General features: G+C 39.0%; 1 protein-coding gene across 13 annotated transcripts; it reads right to left on the bottom strand.

The window, feature by feature from the left end:
- Positions 1–1,122: 1,122 nt before the first annotated feature.
- il15ra (interleukin 15 receptor subunit alpha) lies at positions 1,123–17,991 on the bottom strand. 13 transcript variants are annotated; one of them, XM_038739328.1, is made up of 8 exons: positions 17,794–17,991; positions 12,755–12,955; positions 8,599–8,646; positions 8,315–8,347; positions 5,875–5,997; positions 2,868–2,966; positions 2,562–2,646; positions 1,123–2,317 (listed from the first exon to the last, which is right to left on the bottom strand). In XM_038739328.1, the coding sequence occupies exons 1-8, from the start codon at positions 17,870–17,872 to the stop codon at positions 2,236–2,238; spliced, it is 750 nt and encodes a 249-aa protein (XP_038595256.1). In that variant the 5' UTR covers positions 17,873–17,991; the 3' UTR covers positions 1,123–2,235. The 13 variants fall into 13 exon arrangements, with proteins under 13 accessions (XP_038595256.1, XP_038595257.1, XP_038595252.1 ...); XM_038739329.1 differs by having other exon boundaries at positions 2,868–2,963; XM_038739324.1 differs by having other exon boundaries at positions 2,562–2,652; positions 17,794–17,990.
- Positions 17,992–18,211: the final 220 nt, after the last annotated feature.

Genomic DNA, 18,211 nt, shown 5'->3' with positions numbered 1-18,211 from the left:
AACCCCAAAATGTGTATCTTAGAATATTGTGAAAAGGTTCAATATTGAAGACACCTGGTGCCACACTCTAATCAGCTAATTAACTCAAAACACCTGCAAAGGCCTTTAAATGGTCTCTCAGTCGAGTTCTGTAGGCTACACAATCATGGGGAAGACTGCTGACTTGACAGCTGTCCAAAAGACGAATATTGACACCTTGCACAAGGAGGGCAAGACACAAAAGGTCATTGCTAAAGAGGCTGGCTGTTCACAGAGCTCTGTGTCCTTAACCCTATAGAAAATCTATGGGGTATTGTGAAGAGGAAGATACGATACGCCAGACCCAACAATGCAGAAGAGCTGAAGGGCACTATCAGAGCAACCTGGGCTCTCATAACACCTGAGCAGTGCCACAGACTGATGGACTCCATGCCACGCCGCATTGCTGCTGTAATTCAGGCAAAAGGAGCCCCAACTAAGTATTGAGTGCTGTACATGCTCATACTTTTCATGTTCATACTTTTCAGTTGGCCAACATTTCTAAAAATCCTTTTTTGTATTGGTCTTAAGTAATATTTTAATTTTCAGAGATACTGAATTTCGGATTTTCATTAGTTGTCAGTTTTAATCATCACAATTAAATGAAATAAACATTTGAAATATATCCGTCTCTGTGGAATGAATGAATATAATATCCAAGTTTCACTTTTTGAATGGAATTACTGAAATAAATCAACTTTTTGATGATATTCTAATTATATGACCAGCACCTGTACATGGAAGCCTCTGGGTGTGAATGCCATCATGTGTTGTAAAGTGCTTTGAGTGGTCAGTAGATTAGAAATGTGCACAATAAATGCAGACCTTGAATCACAGGAAGTGGAAGTAGGGGTGTTGAACTTCCTTCTGCTTGAACATGGCCAGTATCTAAATACGCATGAGCAAACAACAGAGCACTGTGTTTGGTGGCTGACATCAGATATCGCGCAAACCACAGTTAGGTGCGGTTCTTCTTACTCACATCCAGGGCGGAAAAGCTGAAAAATTACTTCAGTGTCTTATTTATATTTATTCTCAGAATTTCAGGGTTTCAACAATCTGGGGACGGTTATATTCTATAATTTAGAAAATTTTTCTACACTTCACTATTTTTACACCGGGTTGGTTAATTTGTAACCACAGCCCAGCTGTCCAGTAAGCTAATCATCTGCAAACACACCATCAGCTACTGACCTCATTCCGTTCATCCCCATTGTACTGAAGTTGCAGCAAAGGTTTCAGAGACAGCTATTTTAGAGTCTCAGGAGATAATACAACTATGTAGCTACACCCCCCGGTTAAGTGACAAAATATGATTTGGGTTTTTTTGTGGTCTGAGTGAACTGACCCTTCTACAGGTTTGGGCAAAGATACTGAAGGAGACATTAGCCAGTGCCCCTGGCTTATTACCAATTGCTAAGAGAGTTGTTTTAGCAAACATTTCATAAAGGGAAATCAGCTCAATAGAAGCTGGATATGCAAACAGCTCTCTTATTCAGCAATGTCAGTCAACCTAAGTAACAAAAATAAGAGGTGATATATGATTACAAAGAGATACAGACTAGCCAGAGTGAGTTATGTTTGCTAATTAGCCTAGTTTAGTTTACTGCTAGTCATACTAGCCTTTAAGTTAGCTCTTTAAGTAGGCAAACAATTTTTTTGTTTGTTCTTTGCTATGTTTATTTTTAGTAATTCTTCTGACGTGTACTTAAATGGTGTACTTGAATCTGTGGCCGACTCAGTTGATTTAAATCTTAATGGACTCAATAATTCCCTAAAACAGGTGGACACTGTAGTTTGAGCAAACGTTAATCAAACCGGAATAAATTGTATTTTGGCTGGGGCAGATTTGGTCCACTGGTGAGTATTTACAGCAACAGTGTGCATGTGGGAGTGACTCAAAATAAACTAGTGCCCACGTTCATTGTGATGAAGCACCAGGCGAATGGTCACAGGGTCTTAAAAATTAAAGTTCTTTACGTGAAGTTAAAATATTTGGTTGCAGGTGTCTTGAGATCTGCTCAGAAAAAGGTTGCTAGCTGTAAATTCTTGGGAAACAACTTTCACATCAACGAAGGTATTTCTTCTTCTGGTAATGTTCAAATGGGTTGCCAGAGGGAGGTGATCATAAATCTCCAGCCCTGTGTGGAGGTAACAACCAGTTCTTCATGGCATGGAGATGATTCCTCCGTCGCTGCAGGTCGCAGGGAACAAACTCTACAGCCCCGGTGCAGATGGAACATGATTCATGGGTACCTGTTCTTCTGCGGTGTGCAATGGGATCTTGTGTTTTGACCTCCTACAGTGTAAAAGAAAAGGTGAAGTGACTATAAATGCTAAAATAAAAAATTAGCAAATGGGAAATTTCACCAAGGTACTTGATCACTTTCAATATAGAACTATCACAAAACATGAAATGTGCTTGTTCACCACAGCGTAACTGTTACACCAAAATTTTTGTTCTTTCATTATGTGAAAGAAAGCGTGGTGTGACATAATTCCACATATCATTATTTTCAAAACTTTTTTTTTTTCTGGCTTACCTTTTATAACATAAGAAGATGATTCCGATCAAAGCACAGACAACCACCAATGAAGCACAGCTGATTCCCACTGTTGTCATGCTGTTAGGGTCTGCCAATAAGAGAAAAATACTCATCATAAAAATGTTCCCTATATGCTCCTGAGTCTCTGTTACTCTGCAGAGAGTAAGGGGATAGAACAGAGGTGCATTTTATTAAACACAGTGATACCAAGTACAGCTTTCATCATTTACAAATACCCTTGATGAGATTTCTTCTCATAGGAGATTTGGTACAATTGTGTACAATAACAGTGTCAAAGCTTACCCTTTTCATCGGATCTACTACAATTTGTCCCACTTGAAGGCTGTGTGGTGGTTGAAGCTGATGTTGTCCAGTCCGTTGCTGTGGTCCTTGTCTCACCTACTTTTCCAGCAGTGAAAGAAAGATTAATCAAAATGTCCCATAGGTCAACAGTTTTCCATTGGCAGATAAAGGCAGTGTGAGTTGTGCGTACAGGAAGATATTCCCAATGCCATGCAGGATTCTGTATTGTTTTGGCTATGCTTTTAGAACACATATTTTACCACCACACACACACACACAGATTAACCCTGCTGAGTAGACCAATAATGGAAGCAGCAGAATAAATATCTCTGATCAGATGAGACCAGGGCCGATGTTCATGAAGTCGCTCAGACTAAAGATTTGCTCTTAAGTATGCCAAAGTTCTAAAAATGTTTGCTTTTATTGTTGTGCAAACTAAGACAGAAGTTACAAATTCAACTTTCTAAACCTCTTAACCTGCCAGTAAACACTACTTTAATAACACTCCCACGGTGCACCTCCCTATTTACAGGGAAATAAACAGAATGAATTAATATTTCAATTATTAGTCTCTTAAAATTTTTTTTTCAACAGATTGACATCATCTCCTGCTTCAAAGAAAACACACAGACAACTTCTTACAGATTAAATGAGGACATTTATTTATGAACAAATACTTAATAACAGAATAAATGGAGGATTATACCAGGGGCGTGACGAGATCTCGCGATATTAACCCTTTCATGCATGAATTATAACAGCGTCTGTCAGGATTTTTTCCCTGTGTTTTTATGGCTTTTTAGGCATGCAACATAAATTTTTCAAGGAGTTTCTTACATGTCCAGAAATATTTATTTAACAAACCAATAAATAAAATTATATATTATGTGAAATCTATATTTTTTAATGCTGTTAAACTAATGTGGTCACGTATTTTAACATATTCTAATACTGTTTAATGCAATGCAAAAGTGATGAATCTCACTTCTGACTCCTCAGCCTCTCTTTCTCAGCATCCTCAGCTCCACTATCACTGCTGCCAGCATTTGGGGTTTCTCCTATTTCTGGCAGCCATTCATTATCACTGCTACTACTATTATCCTTACTTGATTCTGATGGAATTGGCTCCACTATCCTGAATGCCTTTCTATCACTTGCTGCAACACACTAAATGTTACTCACATAATGGAACTAATCTGGACAAAATGTTGTTTTTGTTACAAAAACTGCAAGTGTAACATAAATCCATTGATTTACATCCAAAAAAGTTAGTGCAAATGAAGTATTTTCAAGAAAAACAAAGTCTCAGTAATAGTTAATTGTAGTTGAAATATAGCCAGCAATGCATAATGTCCAATTTAGTGGACAGGTGATTAATCCTAATTTCCTCCCAACATTAAATCAATACTTGGAAAGTTTAACAATTGTGTTACTCCTTAGTTGTTATTAGATGTTACCAAATTTTATTTACCTGCGGGGGTCTCCTATAATTGGAGGAATGGCAAGATTTACCTGAGCTGTACAGTGTTCCCGAACGTCCGTTGGCCATCTTGGTTTTTGACGAATTTAAGTTGCACTTACTTACTTTCAGAGGGTGGCAGTGTATGGCATGACACACTAGTGTCCACTGTATTGGCTGATGTGCAACTAGACTATCAGAACCTCTGCCCATTGAAGTAAATGGCTTTTGAATAGCTGTCCACTGCAGTGACCACTATGCGTGAAAGGGTTAAAACACCACAATATTTCTCGCTGATGTGAAAAGCTGTCTTACGACATCAGCATGACGGAGTGAGGGTGAAATTAGCATAGAAGATGTCCCCACCACTTTTAAATTGTTCAATGGCAGCATTTTGGATACCTGGTAGACACGAAGACCTGAACTATGTGTAAGCAACATTTCAAAATGCACCTGCATTGTTTTCCATTTTGTGACTTTCAGTCGAATAAAATACTATTTTTCCAGTAGCCTAATTGCGTATCTTTTCACCCTTAATCAATACCATGTAACATTATGATATAGAAAATAAACATTACAGATGAATAGAATATCCACTTAAACACAGCCAGTGAAAACATTTTCAGTCAGTGCTGCATTTGACACAGTTACCAACAATACTGTTATTACTAGGAAAACTGGGTGGGACCTTCTGGCACAGTGGTCTGAAGCATATTTGAAGGACAGGATATTTGTGCTTTCATTGGACAAAATCAATCATTGGAGGCCAGTTGAAAATGTCCTCCAGTTGAACAAAGAAAACTTAAATGATTGTCCTTGGACACAAACAAGAACAATTAAAAGTGCTCAACTTCTATCGCTAAGGTTAAAGGCCCCAGACCAGACAAGAAATCTTGGTCATAGACTCAGACCTATAATAACATCCACATTAAGACAATTACAAAATCACACAAATATCAGTTTAAGGATGTATCAACAACTGAAAGTCTCATGTCTCAGCAGGATTTAGAAAAACTTGTTTATCTTCAATCGGGTTGACTACTATAATGCTCTCTAATAGGTCTGCAGCTGATTTAGAGTGCTGTTCCCAGAGTCCTCTCTAACACAAGATCTTTAAACTGGCTTCCTGTGTGTCCGATAATTAAAATTCTACATTTGGTTCATAAAGCACTGAATGACCTCTGGCACACATCTGCTTCCCCAGAATGAAAACCGAATACATTCAGTTTTTATTCACCGCTAATCTGGGAATTAAGTCCCAGAAAACTTGCTGCTCCAACTCTCAGTTCTTTTAAATTAGCTTATTTTAATCTCTATTTTAATCTTTATATGTGTCTTCATGTTGTATGTAAAGCACTTTCTTTGAAAGGTGTGATTCAAATACATTTGTCTCACCTTGGTGGGTAATCTTAATCATGACAAGGTATGCATGAATCTTATGACCATTTCTTATAAGTTTTATATATACTAACTATACCTGCGAGAGATCAATACTGTGGAGGCTAACTGGGAAAATCAGCGTATTGTGTGTGACTTCAAGCTATTTACCCTGTGAGTGATTTGATGTGTCCTGCAGACCAGATGAGGTTGGCTCTGTGCTGTGTGTTTCTGCAGTCACTGAAGCTGAGGTGCTTACACTCGGGGTCATCTGTAGGCTGGTGGAAGCTGCTGCTGATAAGAAAAGAATTGTACTTCTACTAATACTGCTAAGAGCATGATTGCAACTACTACAGTTAATACTACTTCTACTATCAATACCGCCTCTGTTACTCCACTGTCACAGTTTACGAGTCACTGTGTGGTACAGAATTACTGTAAGTAAGTAAGCACAATTCCACAAGTGCACTACACATGCCACATAACTAATAACAACATATGAAAAAACATGTAGGATTTAGTGTTAGTAAATTTATATCATGGCAACTATTACAACTTCTACTTCTTGTAATAGTACAACTGTGCTTCTCCTAAAACCCCAACTACAGGCACAAATTCTGCTGCTCTAACTATTAAAGCTACTAGAACAACTATTATACTGCTACTGCAAAGGGGAGGAAGTAGCAAACAGACAATTCTATGTATTACAATTTTCATTAGGCGTACCAGTTAGTCATGCCAGCGACTGGAAAGCAGCATATATTAAAGAGGCTATATGTAGTTTTCAGCGGCCACTGGCGGTGCGGTTTTTAGATTGCAACCTGACGTGTGGTCCTATGCCTGATCAAACTCGTGAGTCGGCAAAATCCAACACACCGGTAGGCCGCTTCACACAATATACTGGAAACTCCCACTGCAAAGTCACAGTAATATTTTCATTAGCTTGATGTTGAACTAATCCATGCTGGTTGCATGATAACGTTTTATTGACTGCTAAAGTCAATGTCACAGGTGGGGAAGCTGTGAACCTGAGTATCGGTGAAACGTCAGTAAACCTAAATTGAATGCTACGAAGCGAACAGTGGTCGATCCGTGCTAACGTTAGCTGGCAGCCCGTGCCTTGCATCGCAAGGCATACAGTATTTTCAAAGCTTTCTCACTGAAAAACTGAAAAGAGGTTGGTGAGAGCAGCGAGAGTGAACCCAAATGGGACATTTGTAGGCTCTGAAAACAAAATAATGCACTCATAGCTCCACAGAAGGAAGGGGAAACACAGAGTCAGGTGATAATTCTCAGTGGGTTCGTCATTACAAGCTACTCCTTTCACATTGTGCATAATCATTTGACCCTTTGTTTTTTTTTAACCTGTCCCTCCCAGAGCAGCCTGGTATAGAGTATGAGGAGCTGGATAGCATATTGTACCAGGCAGATTTACTCCATTGTATTCTTTTTTATTTATTTAATTATGTGTTAATTTGTCACCACGCCGGACAGGGGGGCACAAACAGACACCACAGAGAGAGGACAACACCTGCAAGAGAACGGGGGCGGTGGGCTTAGGGAGAAAACAAAGGGTTACAACATGAGACAACTAGCTGAACAACAGCAATAAACAGCAGACAAATAACTGAAACAACTGAGGGAAAATGAAAAGGAGAAACAGTTAAGCAAAATAAATAAACAACACAGTCATAAGAGGTGAATAATAAAAATTACTTTAAATAAATAACTTGTTGACACACACACACGTCTGTCACAGTATGCGGTTGTAAGTAAGAGTGGGACCCCGCAACAGCGCCGCACCGGCCCCGGCGGCAGGCAGGAAAGAACCCCAGCAGACAGGGCACCCTGCAGAGCGCAAAGGACTCGAGACCACATGCAGAACAGCCCCACCCTAAGGGAGAACAGCAGCCATGGAGCAAGAATGCAGGAGAACAGGGCTGACAGTCCCCCAGGCCAGCCAGACGCCCCCCTCCCCAAGTGCAGGCAGAGCCAGCAGGCATGTAAACACAGGTGTAACTAATAACATTAATAACGACTGAGACTCATTTAGGTGTGCTGGGTTTCTGTGACAATAGAACAGAGTCATCGTCACTGTTATTAGTTACACCTTGTTCCTTCTAGGACAAGTCAAACGTGATTGCATGACCTTTATTGGGATGGATCCAACTTTTTTTGTTATCCTCACTCCATTTTTAACATGTAACAAAGTAAATTTTTACAAAGTTTTACACTTACACAAAAAAACGTACTATGATTTTTACTTGAATGAAATATTTTGGTACTCTTTTAACCCATAACTCCTACTAGTAGCCTACTAGTACTAAAATCATGAATGCTGGTGCTACTTTACATTACATTAAAGCTCCTCCTCCTACTACTACTACTATTGCTACGGCTGCTCTTGATATTAGTACTACTACCTTTACTATTACCACTGCTGCTTCTAATCATTAGTACGAACATGACTGCTGCTGCCACTACTACAACCATACTAACAAAATGACCTAGACAGACTGTTTCATCATTAGTACACATCTATTATTAGTTTGGTGTTAGTATTATTTTAGTTTTTTTTTTTCATCCAAATTCATGCAAATGCAGAACTCACTGGCTGTGGTGGTGGGAATGTCAGTGGTACTCTCTGCAAGATCAGACCATCATTAATCATAAATGTGAAAAAATAAAAATAAATTATATATATTGTATTAAAGCTTCATGCAAGAAGAAACTAAAAGAAGTGCATGTTTCTGCAGTTGGCACTCACACACACTTGGAAGTTTAATAATTTAAGATAAGAGTAAGATAAGATAAGCAATACCCTTCACTAACATGTATATAAATTTTAATGCTAACACTATTTCCCCCCTAATTCATCAATGCAGATACACTTACCTGTTGTTTTGGTCTTTGGTGGCGTTGTTGTGGTTATCTTTGGGTCAGCTGAAACAAAACAAGTTCATGATCTGAAACATGGCAGTATGAATAAGTTACAAATAAACTTATAAATTAGAAAAAAAATTGTTGGGAACTAGCAAGAACTATAGGTCAAGCTCCAAAAACTTTGGGTCCTAGTCTTCCCACGATGCAACTTGACAGCGTCTTTTGCCTGGTGAAAGCCATTAGCCCTACTCTGTAACACAGGCTATTATTAATTGGTAGTTTCCAAACTGATGTTGTGAGTATGTCAGACTTGACAAAGGCTCTCTCCAGACCTGTGGGCCAGGCCGTTCAACAATTGGTCAGTCTTGACCCTTTTACTATTCAAAACACCAAGCATTAAATCTCACTGTATCCCCATGATATACTGCTCTTTGTCTAGAATGTCCCTTTGTTACTTCCCAACCTCATAAATATGTTCAATAATTTTAGTCAGATCTAAGAATATATAATTTACTCATTTGAAAGGACATGCAACTCTCTTCCAGGAACCCAACCATCAAGTTGTTTATATAATTTCATACATATAGAACATACTTCAGTCCTCACACATTGCATAAAATGAAAGCTACACTGTCACCAAATTGTAATCTGTGTACTTAGCTACTGCCACTGCCAGGGACAAAGTCATTAACTGTATCAGCCACTTCCCTCTGGCAGGAGGCTTCAGTCCATCAGGACCAAACTTCACGGCACATGAACAGTTTCTTCTCATCTGCAGCTGGCCTCATCAACAAGGCCCAGGACCTCCACTGACAATGACTCTAATGCCCCCCTAAACCTCACCCATTCCCCCCTTTTCTAGCACATACAGTAAATGTAGGTCCAATCATATGTAAATAACTGCCATATTTCACAAAGTCTCTATTATTCTTTTATAACTTGGATATCTTGCATGTGTGTTTAAATGTAAATAAAAAATGTTTTTTCCATTTAATCACTCACACTCAGCTGGTTTTATATTTTAGCTGAGTTGACTGACTTCAGCAAAAAAGGGTTTCCCATCATTTCTAGCACTAATTGAAAACATTTCTTGTGTGTGTTAATCTGTTTCATTTTGAGTGGTGGAAGTGCTGGACGAATTAGTGACTCATATTTGAACTCACCACATGTGTTTGCCACATGGAGCAAAGTCAAGATGTTATATTTATTTATTTTATATAAATAAATAAAATATAATCATGTGATGGCTCATTCTCCTATTTTTTTAGGAATACATAAGTAAACATTTTGTATCAACATCGTAGTTGAAAGTCTGTTGAGTTGCCAAGATACAAACTGTAGTGTACAGACATGTAAATATTATGGCAGTTCTCTTTATTATCAACAACCTGTTAAAGCCCCTGGAGTTGGATTACAAATGCTGGTTCCGTTTTGGACTTAGTACTGGATTACGATGCAGTAAACTGATATCAAATCCCGAACATATTTTCAAGCTCAAGTCAGAGCAGCTGGAATGTCCACTATCGTGTAACCTCCCGATTAACCCATACCATGAAAGGTGGATAGGTTTACTCTCAGGTATGCTGTCATGGCAATTTACGCTGCATCTTTAAACTGCTCCCAGCAGGTTATATTCGTGGTTAACTCCTAAGTCATCACTTTGTTGTTTTCTTATGAATAGGCCCAATTCAGGGTAATGTCTCAAAATATATAAAATATGGTGACTGTGGGCTGAAATCACTAGTATTTTCCTGCTAAAAATCTGACCACATAGGCTGTAATTTGATTTTACACTGCAGGCATAATACAAGGCAGAAGCGTGTGTGAGTTATTTCCTTGTACATTTATGTTTTGTTCTTGGATTTTTTCTCTTCCCCAGCTCTGCATTTTTTTAAAACCCACAATGGCCCTAATATGCAGCTGTACATCCATAAGACAAAATAGAAAATTATAACAAGAAAACTCATGGTCTAAAGTTACTTATTAATTTACTCAATGTCTTGCAAACAAGCCAACAAGCTTGCGCCATTATGACATTATAAAGACATTATAAAGTCTGCGTAGCCGAACACAACCCTTTTACGCAAACACGCACAAACTCCTGTGAGTTGACACCATCATAGTACCGTTTAACACCAATGTAGGCAGTCAGTGTTTGTCAACCTTGCCTTTTCTCTGAGTTAATGACATCCCTGAGTTAAATCTGAGTAGGTTAAACTCCCTTCGTAGTACAGGCCTCTGGTCTTTCAACCACTCAGCGCCAGATCATATAGTCTACACATGTGGTAGTCTAGACCAACATGTAAATTCTATAAGTTTACCTTCCTTGTTTTTGTGGATTTGTCAGTAATTGTTTTCTCTTGTGCTTGAGGATCACTCTGCTCTGCCTGCCTGCCCACTCACTACAACAAGACATCCTCGCCAGCTCCATTTATTCCCTCTGCCTGCTTGGACTTGCATTACACTCCACTTCTACACTCCCAAACGAGATTAACGCATTTCCATTTCCCCCTGAACATTTCCCTCTGTTTACAATAATCCTTTTTATTGTTTCACTTTCTCCCAGTCTGAGACTGCTTCTGGGTCCAAAAAATCTTCAAACCATCACATGATCTACGTAGCATGTGCTGGCCTGACAGTGTGTATATACAGTCGTAGACAATTCTAAAAGGTTTTCTGTGCTGCAAACCACGTGTGCACCTGCCCTACAAGCATACACACTTGTGTTTTCTTTGGGCCACACACCAGTTTGAGCAGAACAACTTGTGCACTCAGTTTACACTTCTGGATGACAGCACTGCTCTGTCTTTTTGCAGTGCGGTTCAGAGGGCTGCGATGCAATTATAAAACGATTTATCATGCATCTTGATGCATCTTTTTTTTTTTCCTAAACAGGATATCTGGATAATTACTAAGCATTTAATTTGTGCATTAAAATCTAAAAGGAACGACTCCCAATTAGCTTAAAAGGACTAGTCTGCATCATTAATTTACTATATAACCTCAGCTCCTCCATGGTCACCCCCTTCATTTCTTTAACAACAAGCTGTCAGACTCCTCTGAAAAACTGAAATATAATGATCAGGATGTAACTTACAGTATGTATATCAGGACCTGATGTTCTCAACTCTGGACAAGTTGGTAAATTAGTGATGACATACAGCTGAGCTAATTAATATTACAAAAAATTTAGCTAACAGACAAAAACATGCTATACAGGGGACAGCCTTCACTTTGCCAGCAGTTGGGGAAACTGCAGACTTTTATTGACGGACACACTGTGACCTACACTGCACGTTTACTACCAGACGGAAATGTACTAGTACTATTTTTCTCCTCTTGCTAACTTTCACCATCATGTTCTGCCACTCGCCCTCTGTCATTCGCTCGGCCTCACCATGGGCCTCACACACAGGATACACAGAGAGTTGCCAGGCGTTGAGTGTCAACATGCTCATACAGTGTGCGAGTTAAAATCATTACATGGGCATTGATGTTAATGATTGCGTGATATTTATGTAGGGTGGTTATTCATTCCGCAGCGGACACAATGGGAACACTGGTCTCTGTTGTGTGCACGCCACAGACGGTGGCGCTGCACTTCCATAAGTTCTGCCTTTTGCATTCCATCAACATGACGTTATCAATTAACATTTAAATAATCAGTTTTTGACATTTGTTAACAGATTCAGAATCTTCCACGTCCGCATCGTGATGGATCTAAGAATTGATTTTTTCTCCCACCGCTAGTGGAGAGGTATAACATTACTGCTTCACTCGAAGAGCTCTGTTCTCTGCAAAATTGATTTAGATGTCTATGAAGATTCTCAGTCATCCAGGTCATAGTTATCCAACGAAGGTTAAAGTCAAGGGCAACTGGACTTGGTTGAAGATACTGGAAGACGTTTCGTCCCTCATCCAAAGGACTTCTTCAGTTCTACTGAAGAAGTCCTTTGGATGAGGGACGAAACGTCTTCAGTTCTACTGAAGAAGTCCTTTGGATGAGGGACGAAACGTCTTCAGTTCTACTGAAGAAGTCCTTTGGATGAGGGACGAAACGTCTTCCAGTATCTTCAACCAAGTCCAGTTGCCCTTGATTTTAACCTTCGTTGGAAAATTGATTTAGATTTTGAGAGATATGAAAAGACATAAAACTAATAAATCTTACGTATACACTGGAGGGTGGGCTTTGTCCAACGTAACACACTGTTTTCTTGCTTGCATTTGATGAGACTTGAGGTTCCCACTTTCCTCAGGTAACCTTTTATACACATGTAGCGAAAAACATTGTCAAGTTGGAAGCAGCTGGTGCCATTTGGAGGTTGAGTTAGAGGAAATGGATCAATTTCTGGGCAACAATTGCTTTTGTCTGGAAGAAAAAAAAAACATCATGTTGCAAATTACAATATGAAGGCAGAGATTCACACAGAGATTGCATCAAGAGAGAACTGAAATTGTTGAGCATAGGTTTCTTTTTGTTAGTTTCAGACCTAGAAGACCTTGGTAGAACTACAAAAAAGTCCCCCAGGAATGTGATTCTGTTATGTCATGTTGGACTTTTTTTGTAAGGCTCTACTTGATATAGGGTTTATTTACCTATGTGACTTCATAATCTGTTTTGTAGTGTATGCCTAGATTAATCGGAAAACACATGAACACAGGTTAGCAAAGCACTTCTCACTTAAAAATCTGTTCCAAGATTCAAAAGCATCCAACAGTTTCCTAGTGCTACATGGTGCTTGTTCAAAAAAGGAAAGAAATGGGGGTACATAGTTTTTCATATGAATTATTTCATACTAAACATTCATAGTGCAGAACTGAAGCTGAAAGTGAAGTATCAGCTTATTCACTGTAAATGAAAGAGGCCTGGTTCTCCTTAATCTTAACCCCACAACTGTTTCCCCAGGTAATAATTAACATAACTGGGTACAAAAAGGTCATAGGTTTATTTTGTTGCTACGGTGTTGGCTGTATGTTTTGTTTAACTGCAGTTGCAGGCCACACAGATCCTCTCAGAGGTACAGTTGTATGGAGAACAGAAACAGCCCAAATCAAAAATATATGAATAGACCATTAAATGCACCAAATATTTAAAAAAAAATAAATGTAGGGGATTATGAATTTAAATGTGAGATAAAATTATATTTCTATTTTAAATTAATATAAATCGCCCCATTTGTGTTTACTTTCACATTTAAATTTAAATTTATTTATGTATATATTATTTTCCCTTTGCATCGCTCCCGTATTTATTTCCTTAACTTACTTATTTCTATATATTCATTTTACATTTCTTTATGCATTTCTGCTTCATTGTGTAAATAAGGGGGCTGTCATTCAAGGTGTGTAATGGGGTCTACTTTTCACCTATTGGTTGATCGACATTGGAGTCTGGATTGACTTTACATGCCTTGCTCGTATACACCGGTGGCCACTGAGACAGACACACTGCTTTTGAACACCCTTTGGTTACCTACTAGAAATTAACATGTAATTCAATGCATTTCTTTTTCTGTGAAGTTTAACCAAATGACTAATGTCTAATAATAATTAGACCTCCACTCTCTGTCGATGGTGATACATATATGGCACAATAGATTTGAATGAAACGAATGCAAGGCATTTTCACTGCTCTTTCTAAGTGGCGCGTTACATGCAAACATTAGGCATTGTGAATGAATGCGTTTCCTCCAGCTCCATCGTCATGGGTTGGCGCTCTCACTCACCTGCCAGCAATCACACACGCACCTGTTCATCATCACGGCAATTAGCCTCACCTTCATAAGGACAAACCAGCCCTCCAGTCGCCACTGGATCATAGTGTCATTCACAGTATGAGCATGCACCCGCCAACTTGTCTGCTCAGTATTAGAAACATTATTTATTCTAATTATCTGTCTTTTAACCTCATTGCTTAACCTGCTGAACTAACTGGATTTCCTTCTCTTCAGGAACTCACTACTGGATCTCACTCTCTAAACGTCTCAACCAGTCAACTCTGCCCGCCACTGAACACATGGGACCACATCTTGAAACACCAGCCTCACCCCCCTGCCAGCCAAAACCATGCCAGCTCACAGGCACAGTTTGCTCAGTTAGTAGAGCGTGTGTGCTATGTACAAGGCTGAGTCCTTACTGCAGCAGCCTGGGTTTGAATCCAGCTTGTGACCCTTTCTGCGTGTCGCCTCTATCCTTCTGTCTCCCTCTTGCTATTCCTTGTCCTATCAAATAAAAGGAAAAAAAGCCCCTAAAAATATCTTTAAAAAAATAAATAAAACATGTCAGCACACATTGGACCCCGGACTCAAACCAAACCCCAGCCCCATTCACCTGCCACTAGGGCTGGGGCGATTCGTCGACGTAATCTATTACGTAAATATGTCGACTCACATTACCTCGCCTTCAACCGTCTAAAGTTTGGGAGCATTTTAGACAGACACTCAACAACGTGCTGCTCCGTGAGCTCTGTGAACTGGAAATAGCTTCACTGCAGCACAACTGCTGTCCACAAATACGTGAAGCGAAAGTATCCCGGAGCACTGATAGCAGCACCGCAAATCGTGTTTACTTTATAAACAAGTATTTCTTCATTGCCATAACTTCATCAGGATGATTGAATAAAATATTGATTTATTGATTAGACATGTTTTTGATATTTATTTAGGTTAAATTGATAAGTGAATCGAGTAATAGGCAACATTTTTTCCTTTAGAATACACAAAATTAGTCGTTAGATTAATTGACTAATTAAAAAAAATTATCGTTAGATTAATCAACTTGAAAAATAATTGTTATGTACAGCCCTGCCTACCACCCACTCTGCTTCATTCATTCTGTTATTTCAATAAATAACTTTATCTTATCATCTTGTCACATTGCTATACCTTGGCTTTTGCTGAAGCAATGCTCCTGGTGTCAAGGTAATTACACAAGCTTCAACCAGGATTGTGATTTCTTTCCAGGTTTTCTCTTTGATGTCCTCTAGCTGCTGTGCCTCAACTTTCTGATTTACAACAAACGTGATTTACGGAGTTTTTTGATGGATAGCATTAGTTTTACATATTGTTAAAGTAGCCACTAACTGACGCTGCCATCACTCAAATTCAGTGCCCAATATATCTGCTGTCATATTTAGTGGGACCCAGGTGAGCATGGAGTAGGTTGGAAAAACAATTGACAAGTTGGGGGAAAAACAAGCTGGCTTCTTTCTTCTTCAGTTGAAGACCCATTAGCCATGTAGAAAGACTGCCTAATCGGTACTGCTCATGTGCAACTCTAGAGATGTAGATCTCGTTAGCTACTTCCATCATCAGATTCGGAAAAGAACAATGTGCGGGAGCTAGTATAATTGATCAGTGCACAAAGTTGATCAACCAATAGGAAAAAAGTATACCCATGACCAGCATTGGGCAAGTTACTCAGAAATTGTAATAAGTAACTTTTTACTCCTTAAAAAGGTAATATTACTTTACTTTATACTGGGTGTTAAAAGTAATTATTTAAAAATAATAAAAAACAAAGCAAGTGTCCCCGACTTTTAAACTAATAGCATATTCATAAAAGCAGTAACGTTTCTTAACACCACAGGCTGAGATTTAAAAAAAATAAAGCAAGTATCTCCCGACTTTTGAAGTACTGTTTTTCTGCACATGCATTTATAAGAGCGATATTCTGTGCTTTTACAAAACACCCAACTTTGCCTAACGCCACTCTCTGTGTGGTTACGCTTTTTGCGTTCCATCGGCATTACGTTGTCAACTGGCATTTGGCTCAGGGTCTACTGCGTTTGCATCACGGTGCATATGGGAGTCTTTTGTTTTTTATTTTTTTGATTGATTTATTCTTTTTCTTTCTCCCACCCCTATTGGCTACTGGGGTTCTTGCCTGCCTGTTGCTGGGGTAAGTGTGGCACAGTCGTGGCGCCCCACTCTCACTAACAACTACATTCTTTAACATGCTTATGCGCACACACATGTACAGTCACATTCACCCACACGCACACAGACACAATCAGTCTCACACATAGACACAAACAAATTTAGGTTGTCCCTGGTAGAATTATTCCTGATGCTTTTCTTTCAGTTACTTATTTAAATTAATTATTATTCCAGCTCTCGTGGCTGTGCTGTGTTGCTTATTTAGTGTGTGTGACTGTTTCTTGTTTTCATTTTTCTCTTAGTTGTCTTACTATGTCAGCTGTTCATTGCTGCTGTTCGGCTGGTTGTCTTTTACTATTATTATTATTTTTATTGTTTGTTTTTGTTTTTGTCTGTTTGTTGTTGTTTTCTCCTCCTCCCCCCTCTCTGTTCTATTGCAGGTTTCGTTGCTTTCTGCAATTGGTGTTTCCCACAGCTTTTCCCTGTTGTCCCCACCTTCCATCCCCCTTTCTCCCTTCTCTTACAGGTGTTGTCCTTTCTCTGTGCTGTCTGTTTGTGCCCCCCCATCCCCGTGTCTGCCCCCCTGTCCGCCCGGTGACAAATCAATACATAATTAAATAAATAATAAAACAGACAAAGGAGTATTTTAATACTCTCTTGTTAAAGTAAAATCTGTCTGGCACAATATGGTATCCAGGTCATTATACTCTATACCAGGCTGCTGGTCAGGACAGGTTTAAAAAAAAAAAAAAAAAAAGTTTACACAAAGTTTACAACAGACGACAATGTTCTTTGGACAGTCACACAATAATGACAATTCTTACAGCTGTCTAAAAAACACCTCTCTCCCTCCTTCTCCATTCTTTCTTTAGCTTATTGGTTAATAGTGTTCTGGTAACACAGTAATGCAGCTTACTTGGATTAGTAACTGTAATATTGTTACTGTTTTGGAAATAGTAATCCCTTACAGTACTACTTACTGGGAAAAGTAAAATTTTTACAGTAACATTTGCGCCATGAAGTGGAGCTGCATAAAGAAATGTAAAAATAAGAAATGAATTAATTTATACCTACATTTATTTTATATTATTTTTGTTGCATTTTTGTCATTTTTTATTTTATTTTGGCCGTTTCAGTCCTCCATACGTTAGGAAAATAACAATAATAAAAAGTAAACCATATTTTTAATTTTCTAGTTTGGACTAAATCACCACATCATACCCCTGGAGTAAAACCTTTTTTATATACAGTCTATGAGTAAAACTGGCGATTTTTAAAAGGGAGTTCTGAATGTTATATGTAAAGTGTGGTGATTTTATTTTGCACCTACCGGGGTTGGAACAGCGCGCAGCTCCGATCAGACAGGTCACCATAACGCAGAAAGAGAGTAAGCGGGGACTCCGATCCATCTGACAGCTCTGTGGATATCTATAACATGTTTGCCAAGTAAACAACGACCGGTATGGCCATCTTCGACGTCCTATTCTGCAGCAGTTTTCCCTCTGGCGGAACTTTCGCTTTCAAATAACCGACGTAATATGGGCGGGGTGTGTCGTGGGGTGGAGCACATGGTCTACAGATAGCATGCAGGCTTTGTTTTTGTATGTGTGTGGCATTCTTACTGTATTACTTGACAAAGCCAAGTTTGTGTACTCCAGCCTGCCCATTATGAGATGCTGCAGTGCGGAATAAACGAAGTATAGACCCATTTTATTTCAAATAGTATTATTTCGTTTTGGTAGCAATTG

The sequence above is a fragment of the Micropterus salmoides genome, unplaced genomic scaffold, assembly GCF_014851395.1.
Source record: "Micropterus salmoides isolate LMB-PRFRI ecotype aquatic unplaced genomic scaffold, ASM1485139v1 Ms_hic_scaffold_23, whole genome shotgun sequence".
In the NCBI taxonomy this organism is placed as follows: domain Eukaryota; kingdom Metazoa; phylum Chordata; class Actinopteri; order Centrarchiformes; family Centrarchidae; genus Micropterus; species Micropterus salmoides.
This window is presented reverse-complemented; position numbering and strand designations above follow the sequence as displayed.